Source organism: Pseudorca crassidens, chromosome 11 (assembly GCF_039906515.1).
Source record: "Pseudorca crassidens isolate mPseCra1 chromosome 11, mPseCra1.hap1, whole genome shotgun sequence".
Classification (NCBI taxonomy): Eukaryota; Metazoa; Chordata; class Mammalia; order Artiodactyla; family Delphinidae; genus Pseudorca; species Pseudorca crassidens.
The window spans coordinates 61040941-61061549 of NC_090306.1; the positions used below are offsets into that span (position 1 = coordinate 61040941).

Here is a 20609-nt window from a genome sequence, read left to right on the forward strand (position 1 = left end):
ACTTCCCTGAAATTGGAGAGTTTGGGTTTTTTTGAGCATGAGCCACCCATTCTCCTTGCTTGGCCCTGCAATACACCTTTCTCTGCTCCAAACAAGAGCTGAGAGGCAGGTAGGGACTAAGCCTATAAGATGATCAGAATGGAAGCATGTAAGACAGGAGCATAATGATAGGAAGAGAAGATTGGATGAGATGAAGGTGGAAAGTCAGGCAACATACTCATTAGGTAGGGACTTTATAGGTCATGGTAAGGAATTTGAGTTTGTTTGTTTATTTTTAAATTTACTCTGGCAGCTGTTTGAAGAATAGATTGCAGTGGGTAATAGGGCAGAAGTAGAGGCAGGGAGGCATGTTAGAAGCCTATTGTAGTAGCCTAAGAAAAAGTTGATTGTGGGTTGGACTAGGGTGGTGGAGATGGAGAACTGATGGATTCAAGATCTGTTTTAGAGGTACAGTTGACTAGATATGGTAGTGGATTGGATGTGAAGAGTAAGAGAAAACAAAAAGATATCAGCTAGGTTTTAGCTCTAGCAAATAGATGTATAATAGAACTCTTTACCAAGACAGGAAAAACCAGGGGAGGAATAACTTTTGGAGAGAAATTGAGGGATCCGTTTTAAACTATCGTGTTTGATATGTCTATTTGACATTTGAGTGATGATGTTAAATAGGAGTTGCCTATACGTATCTGGTGCACAGGGGAGTGATCAGGAGTGAAAGATGTACATTTAGGAGTAATGAATATGTAACAGATATTTCACACCAAAGGACTGGGTGTGATCACTTAGAGGGAGAGCTTTATTGGAGACAACTGAGTCTGGAAGCCCACTAGCATTTAGAGGTTGGGAACAGGTGGAGCAGCAAGCAAAGAGATGGAAAAGAAGCAGCCAGTAAAGTAGGGGAAAACTGGAAGACTGTGATGACCCAGAGGCAAAGGGAGGCACACAAGCCACAAAAGAGAGAGTGGTCAGCTGAGTCAAATCTGCCCAAATACTGAGAAAATTGAAGATAAAGGAATGTGTCCATTTGATCTGATTTATCTTGTGGAACAGCTGGGTTAGTTGCTATTCCTATGTGGTTCCATAGCTCCTTGTACCTGTCCTATAGACCATTTACCATACTTTATTGTAACTGTTTTAATTATTTGTGGTGCCCATTAGACTATAAATTCCATAAGGGCAGAAGTCATGTCTGACAGGATTACATTTGTAGTACAGTATCTGACACATAGTAAATGCTAAATAAATACTTGTTCAATGATGAATGAATGAACAAAGAATGAATGAAACAAGGATGTACAAAAGGCCATCGACAGTCACCCTCCCTCCCAAATGAACAAATAAACATTCCCTGACTCTTCAATACTGGATAGTTCATCAAAATTCAACAATTGAGAGCCCCAGGTAGTCACACTAGAGACCATGAGGTTAGTCTTAATCCACAATATAGTATAAGAACAGGGAGAGAAAGAAGGGGCCATTAAAAAAACTAGGACTTACAGACTTTAAAAGTAGTCCATAAACCCAATCTGATAACCACCACAAAACTGGTGGGATGATTCTTCCCCTTTTACAGAAGCTGTTAGAGCTACACATTACCTTTCTGTGGCAACTTTTCCCATATGATACTGTGCTACACATTCATGGTTAAGTAGATTTCACCTGTATAATTATGCTTGGGGTTTGGGGGGTTTTTTGGGTGGGTGGGAGAGGGAGGCAGGAAGACGATTGTTTTTGGTGAAAAGGAGCTGTATGCTTTGGAATTTGCACCCTACCATGCCTCAGCCCTCACCAATCAGGAATCTATTTTGAGATATCTACTGACTGAGGGGTCCTCACATTTTTGTAGCTCCCATCTATGAAGGCACTAGAGTTCCAGTTTTTTGTGGCATCTTCTATCAAGTTTATACAGACCAATCACAGTTGACTCCAAAACTGATCTAAGTTCTTATGAGCACACAAGCTATCCCAGAATTAGCCTGAATTTCTTTCAATGCTTAGACTAATATAAGCCACTTGTGTAGCTCCAGTATACTTATGTATTAGTTTCCTATGGCTTCTGTAACAAATTATCACAAACTTAGTGGTGTAAAACAACATATATTTAGTCTCTTCCAGTTCTGGAGTTCAGGAGTCCAAAATCAGTTTCACTAGGTTGAAATGAATGTGTTGGCAGGGCTGTACTCCCTCCAGAGACTCTGGGGGGAAATCTGTTCATCTCTTTTAGCTTCTGGTGGATGTCAGCTTTCCTTGGCTTGTGGCTGCATCACTCTAATCTCTGTCTCCATGGTCACATTGCCTTCTCTTTTGTGTGTGTAGCATCTCCTTCTGCTTTCCTCTTATAAGGATATTTGTGATTGCCTTTCGGCCCACCCAGATAATCCAAAAAAATTTCTCCATCTCAAGATCCTAAATTTAATCACATCTGAAAAGACCCATTTTCCAAATAAGGCAACATTTACAGGCACAAGGTATTCAAACCTGATGTCTTTGAGGGGCCATTACCAACCTGCCACAACTTACATCTATATTTACCCACTCTGTGCTCAAAATTATGCCAAACTGACTTATTATATTCTGTGAACATTTGGCACACATTCCTTAAATCCCAGTGTAAGCTAAACCTGGAAAATTATTTTAACTTTAAACTTATTTTATTTTACAATAAAAAAATTAGCATTGTTTTTCAGTGATAAATACAAAGTACTGCATGTAGATTCTAAGATGATCAAGCTATTAAATGATCTGGGATCCATATCATTTGAACAGTGGTTGAGAGCATTGGCTATATTGAAAAGAGAAGGGAAGAAAAAAGAAGGCTTAAAGGAAGATCAGACAGCTTTCTTCATATGTATAAAGATGTTTCACAAAGAACAGAGATTAGATACATGTTGTGTAGGTTGAATGAGGAACAATTAATTGCAGGCAGAGAGAGGCAAATTTCAATCCAATATTAAGAATTCAGAATGGATAATGGAAAGGGCCCCATTCAAAGTGAAGTTTCTTCCTTATTCTGGAAAAATTCATGAATATGCAAAGACCCTGAGAGGAGGAATGCAGAGAGAAGTAGAGGATATATATTTTTTAAAACATAAGCTCTCTTTAATGGCTGATTCTAAATAAATTGAAGTGGTATTATCCTTCTCCAATCCATTTTTCAAATTACAGCCAGAGTGATCTTTTAAAAGTCGACTCTGATTATATCAGCACCTTTAATTAAAACCCTTCGTTTGCTGAAAGGTCCTTTCAGTATTGATTCCTGGTTTCCATGCCAGTCTCATCTGAAGCTCTCCGTGTTCTTCTCGCACTTGTTTCTCATCTTTTGTTGCTCCTTCCTACCTCAAGGCTGTAGGACATGCTATTCTCTCTGCTGGCAAAGCTCTCCTTCCTTCTTGCCTAGGTTACTCCTACCCAAATGTAGCATTGGGGATATCAAAGGTAGCATACCAGGAGCTTTCCCTAGTATGCTAAACCAATTGGGTCCCCATATACATCTGCAAAATACCCTGAACTGCTTTATCAAGATGAAAGCATTCTATCATATAATGACCGTGTCTGTCTTTCCTGATAAAGAGTAAGTTCTTGATGACGAAGACATTGTATCTTTTTTTTTTTTTTTCCTGTTGCGGAGCACAGGCTCTGGACGCGCAGGCTCAGCGGCCATGGCTCATGGGCCCAGCCGCTTCGCGGCATGTGGGATCTTCCCGGACCGGGGCACGAACCCGTGTTCCCTGCATCGGCAGGCGGACTCTCAGCTACTGCCCCACCAGGGAAACCCTGTATCTTTTTTTTTAAACCTCTTTATTGGAGTATAATTGCTTTACAATGTTGTGTTAGTTTCTGCTGTATAACAAAGTGAATCAGCTATATGTATACATATATCCCCATATCCCCTCCCTCTTGCGTCTCCCTCCCACCCTCCCTATCCCACCGCTCTAGGTGGTCACAAAGCACTGAGCTGATCTCCCTGTGCTATGCGGCTGCTTCCCACTAGCTATCAATTTTACATTTGGTAGTGTATATATGTCAATGCCACTCTCTCATTTAGTCCCAGCTTACCCTTCCCCCTCCCATGTCCTCAAGTCCATTCTCTATGTCTGCGTCTTTATTCCTGTCCTGCCCCTGGGTTCTTCATAACTTTTTTTTTTTTAGATTCCATATATATGTGTTATCATACGGTATTTGTTTTTCTCTTTCTGACTTACTTCACTCTGTATGACAGACTCTAGGTCCATCCACCTCACTACAAATAACTCAATTTCGTTTCTTTTTCTGGCTGAGTAATATTCCATTGTATATAGGTGCCACATCTTCTTCATCCATTCATCTGTCAATGGACACTTAGGTTGCTTCCATGTCGTGGCTATTGTAAATAGTGCTGCAGTGAAAGACATTGTATCTTGTTCAGCACAGTGCCTGGCATATGGTGGGCACCTTCAAATATTTGTTGAATGAATGAATGGACTATCTGGTTTGACGTGGGAAAGGAGTCTCATGAGAAAGAATATGTTTACCTAACTGACGTCACATTTCTAGTTGCAAACTTTTAGAAACACTAGTATGGTTTCTTGGAAGAGTGTATTTCATGAAAGAAAGGGGAGGCAGATAAGGAAATATAAGTGATGATCAAACAAGCCAGGTTTGTCAAGGTGGAGTCAATAGAAAAGGTCAGAAGTTTAATGGTGGGGGAGCGGGAAGCTTCATGGAAGACAGAAAAACTAGGAAACCAAGGCATAATGGCTTAAGATGTATTGTTTACTCATTCATTCCCAAATATTTATAGAATGCCTCTTATGTGCCTGGCTTGGAGTCAGAAAGTCAAAGCACGTCTCACCTAGTTCTTGTCCTTAACAAATCTACAGCCTAAAAAGGAAAGACAAATATTCAGCAAAGTAATTTCCACGAAGCGTGGTAAGCGCCGCTAGACAAGGTATACCAGTGTTATGAAATACCTAACTTGGGTGGGGAGAGTGATGGAAGGACAGAGGGAGAAGGATGGGTGGTCAGGGAAGCCTTTCCTGTTTAAGCTGAGACCTGAAAGATGAGGAGTCCAGGTGGTCTGGGGAACTGAAAGAAGTTCAATAGCTAGGATTTGGGATCCCCCAGAGAAACACTGTCAAGGTACTGAAGGACACCTTGATAGATTCGGTTTACGGGGACCCCGGATGGGAGAGGTGGACAGCCCCTGGGCAAGAACGAGAACATTCTGCACTTCAATATTCCACCTGAGCTGGGCTTGCCTCTAATTATTCATTCCTTATTCCCGCAGGTTCCCACCAACTGCAGAGTGGTAGTGGCCCGCAGACGGCCTAGCTCTGCGGGAGACGGCCCAGACGTGGTCCCCTCGCGACCAGCTCGCCCCCGGGAAGAGGCTCAGAAGCCCCGCCTACGTCCAGGCATGTTCTCCTGGGCCGAGTCCCAGGGGCCGCGGCGGTCATGTGACCCGAAAGTGTGACGTAGGAGGAAGGAGACGCCATTAGAGGGAGGCGGAGAGGGAGTGCTGTTCGCCTTTCCTCGGGTGCCTGACGTGGTGGCTGGGGCCCTTCATTCTCGGACTTTCCCTCGGCCTTTCCAGGCCTCGCCCGGAGGCGGGAGTGGAGACGGCGCCCGGGGCTGGCAGCTCCGGTGCGGAGGGGCTGCGCCGGCCGCGGCTGTGAAGGCGCTGCGGCGGCTGTGGAGAGCTCGGCGCGGCTCTAGGGCTCCGGCGGCGGGGACGCGACGGGATGGCTGCGGCCGGCGGCGGCGGGGCGGCGGCCGGGCGAGCCTACTCGTTCAAGGTGGTGCTGCTGGGGGAAGGCTGCGTGGGAAAGACGTCGCTGGTGCTGCGCTACTGCGAAAACAAGTTCAACGACAAGCACATCACCACTCTGCAGGTGCGGGCCCCGGGGAGCGGGAGGTGGCGCCTCGGGGCCCCTACTCCTCCGGGGCTCTGAGGACTTTGCTGCCACACCGTCGTCTGGGTGTGGGCTCTCACATCTCAGGCCTATCACCTCCGCGTTCGGATTGCCTTTCCGAATTCGCCCTGGGAACACGCGTGGTCGGGGCAGCCTGGACACGTAAGGACAGGCTGTTGGGAGGGGAGTGGAAGGGCCCTGAAAAGTCCCCAGTGTGGCAGCGCGTGTCGTGGAATCCCCATCGGTGCGCTAGTGTTTCCCCTTTGATTTGCTTCCACTTGGGCCCTAGGTGCCTTCACCCTACAGTCAGTCAACCGAGTGTCAGCCCTTTTTCTTTCTTTCGGAATTAGGAATTTAGCTGCGGATTTGATTTTGCTAACTAGGTGATTTGTAACTTCAGCGCTTACTGATGACTAAGTGTTTGTGCAAGTTCCATTTTGTCCTGTCTTCGAGTAACGTGCTGATTGGCAAGACATTCCTCTCCGGAGGGTTTTTGAAATGACCGCTTGCCCGTGTGGGTTACGCAGTTCCATTGCTGACTTGTGGGTCACATATTCGGCGATGTGGGTCGACCCATATTCACATGGAAACGTCATGTGAATACTGGCCAACAGTTGGTCCTCAAACTAACAGCTTAGCTGCTGCTGCTATTTATTTTCTTTGCTTGTAATGTAGGGCCGGCTTTCACCTGCAGATACGTGATTGTTAGTCAGAAAAGTGTTAAAATGTAATAATTAATTGGGCGTGAAGTCAGGCCTTTGAGGTCGTTGGAGTCTCCCCCTCTTCCAAAGAAATCAGTTTTCACGTATTAGAAGAAATATACAGCGAATCTGCCTTGATCAATTCAGTCAGAGGCAGTCAAGTCTAATGAATTTTTGAGCCTGATTGTCTAGGTTCATATCGCACCTCCATCCGTTTAAACTAGCTGTGTGATCTTGGCCAAGTTAATTAACCTGTCTGTGCCTAAGTTTCTTCATCTGTTAAAATGGCCATAATAATCGTATCTAGTTCATTGGGTTGTCAGGACAGGTATACATAAAAGCACTTAGGAGCTGGTCCAGTGTAAGTTCTCCATCGTTATTATTACCCTAAATTGCACAATAGATCTTAATTAGTGATTGTGTAGTGTGTAAGTACATGGACACTATCTAATAGAATGCAGTCTCCTGATTGTTGTGACATTTGATGTTTGATGCTATTATTAAACCACTGAGTCTAGAATTTACAAAGATGCTCTGGTTCTGATTCCATGTTCTGTTTTTACACCTCTGTTTTTACTCCTATATAAAGCATACTATCTGAAAAAGTGAATGTCAGGGACCTGCATTTTCCCCTACATTCTTATACAAGGTCACTTAACACAATTTTGATAATTACAATTGAGTGTTATTAGTGAGATCAAGGAAATTCTTAGGGTAAATACCTATGCTCAGTTGGAAATTTAGAAATTCATTTAGGTAAAGTAATAACAATAGCTAACACTTAGTTCTTACTGTGATGAGTATTTTACTTTTCTTCTGTCTTTTAGTTCTTATGACAGCCTTTGAGGTGGATAGTTTTATTAACCTCATTTTACAGGTGATGAGACAGGTGTGGTTAAGTTGAGTAATTTGCTGGCTATCTTATTGCCACAAGTCTTGGTGCCCAAGCTGAAATTTGAATCTAGTTATGACTTCAGATTTTGAACAATAAGTCACACTATCTCTGGATATTGGTAAACCACCCCTTAGTGGTTTCTTTTGTGCTACAGACCTTAGAGAAAAGAGAAGACCATTGTAACTGAGCTCTTAATTTTTTTAAAGATAATTTAGCCCTTCAACCTAAAAATTACACTTTCATTATACATTCCAAAAACATCCTCGAAGCTAAAAGCTGGCTAAAGATTTTAAATATCTGAGAGGAAACCACTGAAATCTATTGATACATAGGAGAGAATGAAGTTATGGTAGATCTCTAGTATCAAAAGCATAGCATATAACTGTCATCACAAACGGTATCTGGACTATGTTCCAGAATTGAGGATTTTTCCATACCAATGTATGGAAACAGCATTATATTCAATCTCCTTCTCTTAGATATCAGTTCATTTCATCTTTTTAAATAATGTTTTCAGAGAAATTTGACTTCCATCAGACCCATAAGACACAGTCTTGTATGCCTTTCATTTCCAGATGGAGAGGAGCTAATGCATCATGAGATATGAGGGGAAGAATTTCTCTTTTTTCTTGTCAGCGGAACTACCTACTACCTATCTTTGTAAAATATTTTATGCTTTGCAAAGTACACTCTCATGCATTCCTATTTTAAAGACTGAGAGGAACCCAAGATAATTTATGGTTCACTAATTCAGTCTTTTGTTTAATATTTCAGTCAAGTGATTGTCTACTTTAGTCTGAACATCTTGGAGGTGAGATGAACTGTTATAGAAGGTGGAAAACTCTATGTCCTGAGGTGGCACATTTCATTTTTGGACAGGTCTACTTTCCAATTCATTTTTCTGCGTCTAGAGACAAAATCTCTTTCCCTGCTCTCTGAATCTTAGTCATACATGGCATCCCTTCTGATAGTTGAAGATGGCTCTTACATCCCCTTGAGTCTTGTCTTCTTTTGGGTAAACACCTCTGGTTCCTTTTAGTGGATCTCCTATAACATTGTTCTAAATCATATCACTATTTTGACATCTCTTCTAGACATTTCACTAATCATTGTCCACTTTTCTTAAAATATGATGCCTTCAACTGTAGAAATGATTCCAAGTGTGGTTTGATCTGTGCAAAGAAGTGCAGGCTATGACCTCCCCTGTGGAGAATCCTTTTCTAATACTGAAGTATTACAGAAAAGATTCTTTGAGCTTTTGGGCAGCTGTCCCATTGATTAATATTGGGCCTGCTGTCTTAGACTTATTTGCTGAAAAAAAGAGACAGAGGGAGGGAGGGAGGAAGGAAGGGAGGGAGGGAGGGAGGGAGGGAGGGAAGAAGAAAGAAAAACTTTACATTTGTTCATTTTCCTTTGATTTTGTAGTTAAATCTTTTTTTCCCTAATGAATTTGATCTATTAAAGTTGGCTTTGATAAACTTGCTCCAGTGGTTAGTGTCTGTTAATATCCTTTTGAATTTTGATTTTGTAATTCAAGAAACATTGATGGAGCTCCTGTGGGTCAGCCACTAGGTTGGGTCCTGGACATGCAAAGAAAAATAAGGCATGGTCTCTACTGCTGGATTAGCTACTCATTTTAACTTTGTCACCTGAAGATTTGGTAAGAATGTCTTCAGTGTTCTCATCAGTCATTAACAGACTCTGAAAGAAAGGGGAGAGAGAGGGCCAAGTACAGAGCTCTTCACAAGTCTCACTATAGTCCAGTGACACGTGACCAGAGGTATATTTCTCTTTAAATATGCAGAATCTTAGGGTGGAGCTTTTTCCAGACCATGCACAGGCCACAGTCCTCTTTCCTCTTGACTGAGAAACAGTTATAAATGGAGTGTTATACATATTAATGGTAATAGAAACAGGAAACAAGACTGACTGTTGTGGGCTGCTACCTACTGGACAAGAAGCCTTTAATGAAAATGGCTACTCCAGCGTTACAAATCTAACTTTTTTTGCCCTAGCTACATCAATCTTGCCCATAGGGGATATCATGAGATACTTTGTCAAATGCTTGGAAAAGAACAAGATACATTGTTTTTTCTGCATTAGGAGGCCATATGATGTAGTAGAAAGGGACAGGACTTTGAAGTTAGTTTGAATTTTTGGCTCCTGATTTTTAGCCGTCATGATTTTGGCAGATTATTCTACTGTTTGTAGCTGGCTCTTTATCCATGAAATGGGAGACTCTCACTCATAGGATTTTTATGTGGATTAGAGAGCCATAGTATTTAAACCTCCTGGCACAGTGTTTGTTTAAGGAATGTTTGCTGTTGCTGTTTGATGAATAGATGGTGCTTAATTTGTGTTGGTTTCTTTCATAGTAACCCAGTCAAAAAGGTAGTGGGGTTAATTTGACATGAATTATTTTGAGAATGCATGTGGTCTGAGGGACTGCTACATTTTATATTTTTATGCATACATATGTATTTGTTATCCATTCTACAGTTTTGTCTGGGATTAACATTTATGGAAAGTCACTTCTGTTTTGAAAATTGTGACATTTGCTATGCTTTGGTGTTTTAGTACTGCTCCCTTTTTGCAGACGTCCTCCTAGGTTACTGATAATTATGAAGTAATGTTGTAGGTGAGCTCTCTGAGAACTCAAGATCCTTTACCTTGCTTACAAAGAAAACTTGATCTTATGTAGAGTCCTCAAAGCTTTCTTATGTGATTTTCTCATTGGTTTGGGGTTATGTTAAACTTGACAGAGACAAGAAAGACAGTTGGAGTGAGGGGCTTACTGCTTTTTCTCTGGAATTAGCTGCTGAACCTAAGCAGTCAAATTCAAGAATTGTTTATTTCATGCCTGTTACATGTCAAACATTGTGCCAACGGGGGAATATAAAGATGAGTAACGTCCGATAAAGATGTTAAAAAAAAAAGAATAGAATTTTTGGTAACTTACCTTTTAATATAAATAAGGAATTCCCTCCTCAGTTCCATTTTCTAACATTTAATATGTAATTAAAATTATAGTACCTTCACCAGTAAAATAAATAAATAAAAAAAATAAAGATGAGTAAGGTACTTTAACCAGCTGTTAGCTTTCTTCTTTATTCTTAAATGCTTGTGCCATTTCTATTGTCTTTGGTTTATCTCTCTATATTTGTGCTCCTGGGTGATCACTTCCTTTTCTTTAGCTGAATCCTCTTTTTCCCCTTATTGTAAGATTATGCACTCTAATTTAAATGTCTTCTATCACTTTCAACTAGTCTCCTGTGTAAAAGTAACATTCTTTATAATCAGAACCATAAATCATCTTCCCTTTTAGAATTCTAACTGGAATTCCACCTATCTGCCTCCTGAAGTCTAGGGTAGGTGCCTGTCATTTGATTAGCAAAGCAGTGCTGTAAAGTTGGCTGGGAATACAGATAGTATGCTAACAGTTTGGCAAATGAGGAAACTAAGACTTGGATTAGATTTCTGAGGTCCCACATATAGTAATGGTGTACCGTTTTTTCTTAAGCTAGGTCAACTACTTTTTTTTTCTTCCATACACCTTAACCTCCTGAGCAACACTTGGCATTCAGGTTCTAGCAGTTGGTTTTATACTTGGTGTCACAGTCCCCTGGTCTAGCAATCTTAATTTCCTTATTTGTAAGATTAATGTTTTGAATGTCTGAAGTATCTTCTAAGTAGTTCTTGAAGCCACTTTAGTGTTGATTCAGCCAGTTTGATTACAATATCTTCATAAAATACAGTAGTTGAAATCCTTCCTTTTTCCCTTAGTATTTTTACTAGAGTATGTGGGCTATAGAAGGGTGGATGATTTTTTTTTAAGAAGAGTTTTTCTGAGTTATGGCTTTGAACTCCTAATATATAAATATTCTATATCTGACTGCTGTTTTCTGCTTTGTGTTTTGAGCCAGTCCTTAGAAGTGATTTTTTGACTCTCCTTTTCAAAGTATTTACTTGGACTCTAAACTGATTATAATACCTCTTTTTAGAAGCAAAGGACAAGAAATGAAGTATTCAAGCACCCAGCTTGGTTTTCTTTCTTTTCTTTTCTTTTCTTTTTTTTGCGGTACGCGGGCCTCTCACTGTTGTGGCCTCTTCCGTTGCGGAGCACAGGCTCAGGACGCGCAGGCTCAGCGGCCATGGCTCACGGGCCCAGCCGCTCCGCGGCCTGTGGGATCTTCCCGGACCGGGGCACGAACCCATATCCCCTGCATCGGCAGGCGGACTCTCAACCACTGCGCCAGCAGGGAAGCCCTCTTTCTTTTTTTTTAATTAAAATATATTTGAAGTATAACATTGTATAAACTTAAGGTGTACAATATGTTAATTTGTTACATTTATATATTGTAATGTGATTTTGCCATTGTAGCAATTCATCTTAGTTTTTTTTTTTTTTTTTTTTTTTTTGCGGTATGCGGGCCTCTCACTGTTTTGGCCTCTCCCGTTGTGGAGCACAGGCTCCAGAAGCGCAGGCTCAGCGGCCATGGCTCACGGGCCCAGCCGCTCCACGGCATGTGGGATCTTCCCAGACCGGGGCACGAACCTGTGTCCCCTGCATCGGCAGGCGGACTCTCAATCACTGCGCCACCAGGGAAGCCCCCATCTTAGTTTTTTGATAGCTAATTTTTATTGCCTTCCTACAGAGGACTAATTTTATGAATTATCTTGCTGAATCTTTTCATGTCCATGTCTTAAGTTGAAAGTAGTTAATAGATACTTTTTTTTCCTGCTCACAGGATCTTAGTTCCCCGACCAGGGATTGAACCCAGGCCACGGCAGGGAAAGCGCCAAGTTCTAACCACTGGACTGCCAGGGAACTCCCAATAGATACTTTAAATACTTAAGCCTGAAACAATGTTAGTAACTGTAGCAAAAATAATATAACTGTTTAATTATATACACACATATTATTATTATTATTTTTCATACTGCAGGTTCTTACTAGTCATCAATTTTATACACATCAGTGTATACATGTCAATCCCCATCGCCCAATTCAGCACACCACCATCCCCACCCCACTGCCGCTTTCCCCCCTTGGTTTCCACACATCTTTTCTCTACATTGCTGTGTCTCAACTCTCATCCTGCAAACTGGTTCATCTGTACCACTTTTCTAGGTTCCAGATATATGCGTTAATATACGATATTTGTTTTTCTCTTTCTGAGTTACTTCACTCTGTATGACAGTCTGTAGATCCGTCCACGTCTCAACAAATGACTCAATTTCGTTCCTTTTTAGGGCTGAGTAATATTCCATTGTATATATGTGCCACATCTTCTTTATCCATTTGTCTGTTGATGGACACTTAGGTTACTTCCAGGACCTGGCTATTGTAAATAGTGCTGCAATGAACATTGGGGCACATGTGTCTTTTTGAATCATGGTTTTCTCATGGTATATGCCCAGTAGTGGGATTGCTGGGTCGTATGGTAGTTCTATTTTTAGTTTTTTAAGGAACCTCCATACTGTTCTCCATAGTGGCTGTATCAATTTACATTCCCACCAACAGTGCAAGAGGGTTCCCTTTCTCCACACCCTCTCCAGCATTTGTTGTTTGTAGATTTTCTGATGATGCCCATTCTAAGTGGTATGAGGTGATACCTCATTGTAGTTTTGATTTGCATGTATCTAATAATTAGTGATGTTGAGCAGCTTTTCATGTGCTTCTTGGCCATCTGTACGTCTTCTTTGGAGAAATGTCTATTTAGGTCTTCTGCCCATTTTTGGATTGCGTTGTTTCTTTTTTTTTCTTGCGGTACGCGGGCCTCTCACTGTTGGGGCCCCTCCCGTTGCGGAGCACAGGCTCCGGATGCGCAGGCTCAGCGGCCATGGCTCACGGGCCCAGCCAGTCTGCGGCATGTGGGATCCTCCTGGACTGGGGCACGAACCCGTGTCCCCTGCATCGGCAGGTGGACTCTCAACCACTGCGCCACCAGGGAAGCGCTGTTTGTTTCTTTAATATTGAGCTGCATGAGCTGTTTATATATTTTGGATATTAATCCTTTGTCCATTGATTCGTTTGCAAATATTTTCTCCCATTCTGAGGGGTGTCTTTTCGTCTTGTTTATGGTTTCCTTTGCTGTGCGAAAGCTTTGAAGTTTCATTAGGTCCCATTTGTTTATTTTTGTTTTTATTTCCATTACTCTAGGAGGTGGATCAAAAAAGATCTTGCTGTGGTTTATGTCAAAGACTGTTCTTCCTATGTTTTCCTCGAAGAGTTAAACACACATATTATTAATGAAAGTCTATTGAACTTAGATAAAGACAGGAAAGTATTTGTCCACAATCAGTTACTGTGCTGCACTAGGTATTTTGCTTTGCCAGTGATTAGCAAGAACAAGTGATCTGGCTAACAAAAACAGACAAAAAAAAATTGATGAAACAAGTTATGAAAAGACTTTCATTTGGCAAATGTACTTTGTTCTTATTTTATCTCTCCTATAATCTTATTTTTTTAATAGAGATTAAAAAAATATCCACTGTGATTTCAGTTAAGATGTTGGGTAAATAAGCATCAGGTGCAGATGACAGATGTCTGATGAGATTGTTAAGTCTGTCAGTGCCCCTAAAGTTTGGAAGATGAAATCATTGGAATTAGAAGAAATAGTGGTGCTGTAACTCCGGGTTTGGAGGAGTAAGGTGGGAAATGTACTATTACTTTGATCCTCATTACTTTGTGCCTACCCTGAGAATATTCTGGGAGATGAGTTGGTGTCCAGGAACACTTAGTGTCCAAGTGGAGGAGTGCCAAGTTAAGAATGTGTGTATGTTCTGGAATAGGCAGCGTTGTGCAATGGAAAAAGCACTGTGGAGTCAGACAGGCTTCCACCCACTGAAGGACCTGACTAAGTTGGCTGACCTTGGGTGAGTCACTGTATTTCCTTAAATCTCAGGTTCACAACTGTAAATAGGGCTAATTACCTACTTCACAGGGTTGTTACAAAGAATAAATGAGAAAGCCAAAGCATGGTGGCACACAGTATGTACTATTTTTTTTTCCTTCCCATATTCCTAGAACCTTTGAATTGACGTTGTTTATGCCACTGTCCCCTGCTCTTTCTAGATGGGGTTCTTCACTGAGATATTGCCAGGGATTTATAAATCCCTTGGGAAAGTGTGGGGAAAAGATTTTATATGTGCATATGAGCAGTTTTCTTGAGAGTGAGTGGGTTCATAGCTTTCATCAGATTCTCAAAGAAGTCTATGATCATGCCTCCCTCCCACTCTTACTACCATGTAACGGAATTAAGAACCTCTGCCCCAGAGTAAGTATTATATAACCATGAATGGTATCTCAGTAGTCTGGACAAATTAAGTATGCGTCATAGAGGTAGTAGGAAAAAAAGACCAAAACAGATTTCAACCATTTGATCGTTTGCTGCTGTCTTGATGTTACATAAAATCTTGCAGCTTTATTCTCAAATATAATTGTTTTTGTTTTTAAAACAGATGTTTGTTCTTTAAGAAAATATCTATAAAATATTAAAAACTTAGGGTTTATGTAAAATGAGATGATTTGTATTACAGAAGGACTCTTTCCATAGAGTGGGACTTAAGTTTTTTGTTATGAAGGAAGAAAACGATACAGTGGGGACCCTATGGTAATGTGCTTTACTAATGCATCACATATTTGAGTTAAAATAATTTGGTTTATAAGGAAACTTTTAGGAACACATCTTTTATGTAAATTGAGTTATACGAGTCACATTGTGGATATGTTTATCTACGGTAACAACATTTGCAAGTCCGCTGTGGGCAGCACTATGGTTCCTCCTGTCCCCTCTATTAGAGAAGTGTTAGCTCACATCTCAGTCTGGGAGGTACCATAGCATAGTGGTTATGAGTCATGTCTGGAGCCAGACTGCCTTCATTTCAAATCCTACTCTGTCACTTGCTGTGTGACCTTGGACAATATACTTACCATTCCTTTGTCTCTGTTTCCACATCTGTAATATTTGGATAATAATTATATCTAATCACAGAGTGTTACGAGAAGTGAATTAATATGGAAAAGCTTTTAGAACACTGCCCATTTCATTATAAGCACTGTGAAAATGTTAAATAAATAAAAATATGTACTCTAGTTAACAGAAGACTTATACTCATGAAAAGTTAACTTAAAATACAAGGTGGTATATGCTGTATATTACAAGATTAAGTTCCCTAAAGTTCTTCTGCATAGAGAAATTCACTGTGGGTTGTCTGGGTCATATGAGAAAGCTTAAAAATTCAAGGAAGAAGGGTGTAGGTCATGAACTGGTCTTGATAGGTGAGATCCAGATAGAGAAAGAATAGACCCAAATTAGAGAGGAATTTTATCAACAAACAGAATTGGAGGGAATGTATAATATAGACTATATAAGTTTCTGAGTAAGTAGAGAAATACTGGAAGCTTTCTTGGGAAGATAGATGTGGACAAAGGGTGGAGGTCCTTGGATACAAAGATAGGCTTTGAGACTTTTATTTGTAGATTAGGGCTCCCTGACTTTTATAAAGGAGAAGCTTATGAATGATTTTTTAAAAAGTGCATAGCACAGTACTTGGTGGAAGGTAAGCATTCAATAACTGTTAGCTAGTGTTAGCAATAGTAGTGGAAATGACTGCGTAGTGTCTCACTGTATGGATGGACTATATTTGTATATTTTTAAAAAATAGCCTATTGATGGACACTTAGGTTATTGTCTTTTTCTTCTTCTTTCCTTTTTTCTTTTTTTTTTTAATAATCGTCGCTGTAATGAGCACTGTTTCCATAAAATTGTTTTTATACATCCGTAGTTCCTTAGGAGAGACAACACTGTCTCTGAACTTACGGGAGAGTGATGGTAAGTTTCAGAGGGACTAGTAGAAAGAAAATGATGGAGCTTTACCAGCTATAATTCACTCCCCTCTGCTGAGAAATCCCCACAAAACTCATGACAAAAAGGCTATTATGGTATTAGCTGCCAGCAGGGATGTAGTTCAAGCATACTTATTAAAAATGATAACTTATTAGAAAGCTCAGCTATGGATATGATAATGTTTTTTTTATTTGTTTTTAATCATGGAGGCTTTGGGAAGATAATTTAGCATGTAGACCAGAGAACCAGAGTGTGAGGTGAGACCAAAGGTATTTATATTATGACATAATAAGAGACTGGTAGTCATAGAATTCCAGAGGAAATATAAAAGCAAGGCTTGGTAGGTTTTTTTAGAATATGGGATGACAGGGGAGGAAGAATATTCAGTGATGATATTCCTAAGATTCTAAACCTCAGTGACTTGGAGAATATGATCAAAATACTAATGTTGGAATGGAAAGCTGATTTTGGAGGGAAGATCAGTTTAAATATGTTTGAAAGAAGAGAGGGAGGCATTTAAGTTTACTTACCTATTAAATATTAGGATAAGAGTCAGGTTTTGAGTTTCTTTATATAACATTGATATTGAAACAGAACAAATAGTTGAATTCAAATAAGTTATACAGCTAATAAGTGGCAAAGCTAAGATTCAAATCCAAAGTTTTGCTTCAAAGTTTATATTCTTCGCCCTTATGCTATGAGTGGGAAATAGTCCTTTATTCATATTTATTGTCGTAACATGTATTTGGTCTTCTCATATTCCAAGTTATTTCTTTGTCATTGAATTTATTTCATACCCTTTTCTATATAACCTGTGTTTTGTTTTTTTAAAAAAATAAATGTATTTATTCTATTTATTTACTTATTTTTTGGCTGCGTTGGGTCTTCATTGCACGCGGGCTTTCTCTAGTTGCCGTGAGCGGGGGCTACTCTTCGTTGCGGTGCATGGGCTTCTCATTGGGTGGCTTCTCTTGTTGGGGAGCACATGCTTTAGGCACGCGGGCTTCAGTAGTTGTGGCACGTGGGCTTCAGTAGTTGTGGCTCACGGGCTCTAGAGCGCAGGCTCAGTAGCTGTAGCGCACGGGCTTAGTTGCTTCGCGGCATGTGGGATTTTCCTGGACCAGGGCTCGAACCCGTGTCCCCTGCATTAGCAGGCGGATTCTTAACCACTGCGCCACCAGGGAAGGCCCCTAACCTGTGTTTTATTTAATAAAGTATCTTGAGTGTAGCTTGGGCTTTGAAGGCAGACATTGCTGGATTTGATCTCAGCTCTGCCATTTGTGTCTCTGTAGATTCCTTAGTTAATCACTAAATCTGGTGGCCTTTTCTTAGTTTTAATTTTCCTTGGTATACATACAGCATAAAGTCCTTCCTGAAATCTAGGTTCCTTCTCCTTCAGTAATAATTCACCATCCTAGCCTTTTGTCTGTTTTACTTTCCATCCCTGCACTTTCTTCTATATATATACACTTAAATGTGACTGTCTTTGCATAGCTTTGAAGTTGGCTCTTTGTTCCTTTTTTAAACAGGTCAACTGACTCTGTTTTCTGATTATATTCCCTCTTCAATTACTTGATTCATTTTTCTCTTTTCTATCCTCATGCACTTAGTTCAGGCCCCTTATGTTTTTCTTTCCAACTTTAAAATAGACTCCTGTCTTCCAGGTCTAGTCCTGTTCTTTCTTCCTATCGTATTCATTCTCTTAAAATATAGATCTTATATGTCCTCACTGCTTAGAAACCCTTCATTGATTATCCATTGTCAACAGTATTATTTCCTAACACTCCTTTGGATGAGTTAGGTGTTTTTTTAGGGAAAAAGAAGTCAAATGAGTTTGGGAAATGCTTGTATAAATGCAGTTAGTCAGCCTTCCTTTTGGCAGAATTTTAGTGTGCTAATAGGTACTGTGAATGCACAAAGGGGATATAGAGCAATATACAGCAGTCCCCAAATATACCTGACTGTAGTATACATTAAAAAACAAAAAACTTGTCTAGTGTCTTGGAACACGTTTTATTGAGACCCACAAGGTAAAGTCCATAGGCTTAGATATGGAGTCAGGACTTTTTTTTCGATTAATTCAACCTTTGCCTATCTTTGTAGTCTCATCTCTAGCGTCCACCAGACCAACTTGGAGTTTCCCATAGGGTGGGGAGTTATGTGTTTCAGGCTTCGGTGGCTTCACCCATCTGTCAGGAAAAACCCCCACTACTCCTAAAGGGGAGATCATTACCTTCTTTCTCCTACTACTTCTCCTAAAGGGGAGATCATTACCGTCTTTCTGAAGCCTTCTGTGACTTATCCAAGCAGGCTTTACACTTCCTTCCTCAGCATTTTCCTATAGTATACTTGGCAAGACCGTCCATTTTAACGATTATCACATGGTATTTTAATTCTCTTTATATTTTAGTTTCTGCAGTGGACTATAAGCTCCTTGAAAGCTGGAACCATTTCCTTTCATTTCTGTGACATTAGTACCTAGGGCAATTATTAGATATAGTTTAAATAATTGAATTATAAAATAATTGCAGGAAAATTTCCAATAATAATGGTATTCATACAGTTAACTATCAGTAAACATTTCTTTTATCTCATCTTAGAAGTCTCTTAGACGCTTTCTATAATGAGTAGGTAGGTGGCATCAAATTAAATGCGAAGAAAATGCTGTAATGAGGAGAAACTAAGAAAACATATTTACCCATTTTTTTGTACTTTTCGTAACTTGTATTCATAAAACAAAATATCTTTTTCTTAGATTAGAGTAAAAATAATGTTCTGTCTTCAGTGGAAATAATGTTTAATCATTAATAAAAACTCAGCGATTACTTTTTCTCCCAGATAACTTATTTCATATTGATATGATTCATTCATCTGTAGCTTTGGAAATAAAAAATGTTATTTTATGTGAAACATTGTTTAATGTATATCTCTCTTTTCTTAGGCATCATTCTTAACAAAGAAGTTAAATATTGGTGGGAAAAGAGTAAATCTTGCTATATGGGTAAGTTAACCTTTTCAACTGTATGAGTGAAGGCCTAGAGTACCTATTCCTGGTTCTCTCATAACTAATTGGCTCAAAATTTTCTGGATTTATTTTAGTTAACTGAAGTTTAGCCAAAAACTTTTTTTTTTTTTTTTTTTTGCGGTACGCGGGCCTCTCACTGTTGGGGCCTCTCCCGTTGCGGAGCACAGGCTCCGGATGCGCAGGCTCAGCGGCCATGGCTCACGGGCCCAGCCGCTCCACGGCATGTGGGATCTTCCCGGACTGGGGCACAAACCCACATCCCCTGCATCGGCAGGCGGACTCTCAACCACTGTGCCACCAGGGAAGCCCCAAAACCTTTTTTAAATAAACATTTTTTTCTAAAATCTGGCTAAGAATTTTATCTTGCATACAATTGTATACATGAATAGTTCTATCATAACATTTTAGCTGGAGAAGGGTCAACTCAGAGGGATTCCATGTCAGAGAAAGGGGTGGACAGCCTGCCTGGCCTTTTTTCCCCCATCTCCATATTCTAATCCTCCAAGGGAATGGCCAGTGGAGAGTAGGGCAAGGATAATGCAGTAGTGTACCTGTTGGCAGGTGGTCCTGGTGCATGCTCTTTCTCCTTGTCTCCTCTCTCTGGGGAGAACCTAAATTTAGTGCAAGGCCTGTTCCTGGCTTATAATGCCATTGTGGCCCATTCTGACCCTTTGGCAACTGAAACGGTTTTTTAGTGAGGGTGGGAAGATTGCTGAGGAAGAGGAAGGTTGGGGAGGGGAGAAGTAATCTTTATATAACAGTAAAACATTAAATATTGATTATAACTTGACTTAAAAATTTTATTTGTAACCTGTTTTGTTTCTTTTAACAGTGTTTTGGGGTTATCTATAAATTTATACCCCACTTTCCAATTAAACAAAAGTTCACTGTAGTTACAATAACATGTATTTTTTCTTCTGATCTAATAAGAGTTTATTGCTTTATTTAGGATACAGCAGGTCAAGAGAGATTCCATGCATTGGGTCCAATTTACTACAGAGATTCAAATGGAGCTATTTTAGTTTATGATATAACAGATGAAGATTCGTTTCAGAAGGTATTCTGTTTACTTATGGGTAGATGACTTAATAGAACAACACTGATTTTTTCAAGTCTGCATTAACATCTTTTGTTTACTAATGTGATTAGCCTTGGCTTTAAAGGTAAAGTATAGTTTGTGCATAAATGATGACCACTCATTTTTTTTAATGGAGTATTTAATTCATGTTAACAATATGGATATCA

At 40.1% G+C, this 20609-nt stretch overlaps 1 protein-coding gene across 1 annotated transcript in view; it reads left to right on the forward strand.

The window, feature by feature from the left end:
* Nucleotides 1-5476: 5476 nt before the first annotated feature.
* RAB21 (RAB21, member RAS oncogene family) overlaps nucleotides 5477-20609 on the forward strand; it is a 30142-nt gene continuing 15009 nt past the window's right edge. The window contains exons 1-3 of the mRNA XM_067697359.1: nucleotides 5477-5870; nucleotides 19281-19340; nucleotides 20314-20421. Coding sequence (XP_067553460.1) covers nucleotides 5721-5870; nucleotides 19281-19340; nucleotides 20314-20421 — 318 coding nt within the window. The 5' untranslated portion in view covers nucleotides 5477-5720. The remainder of the gene's footprint in view (nucleotides 5871-19280; nucleotides 19341-20313; nucleotides 20422-20609) is intronic.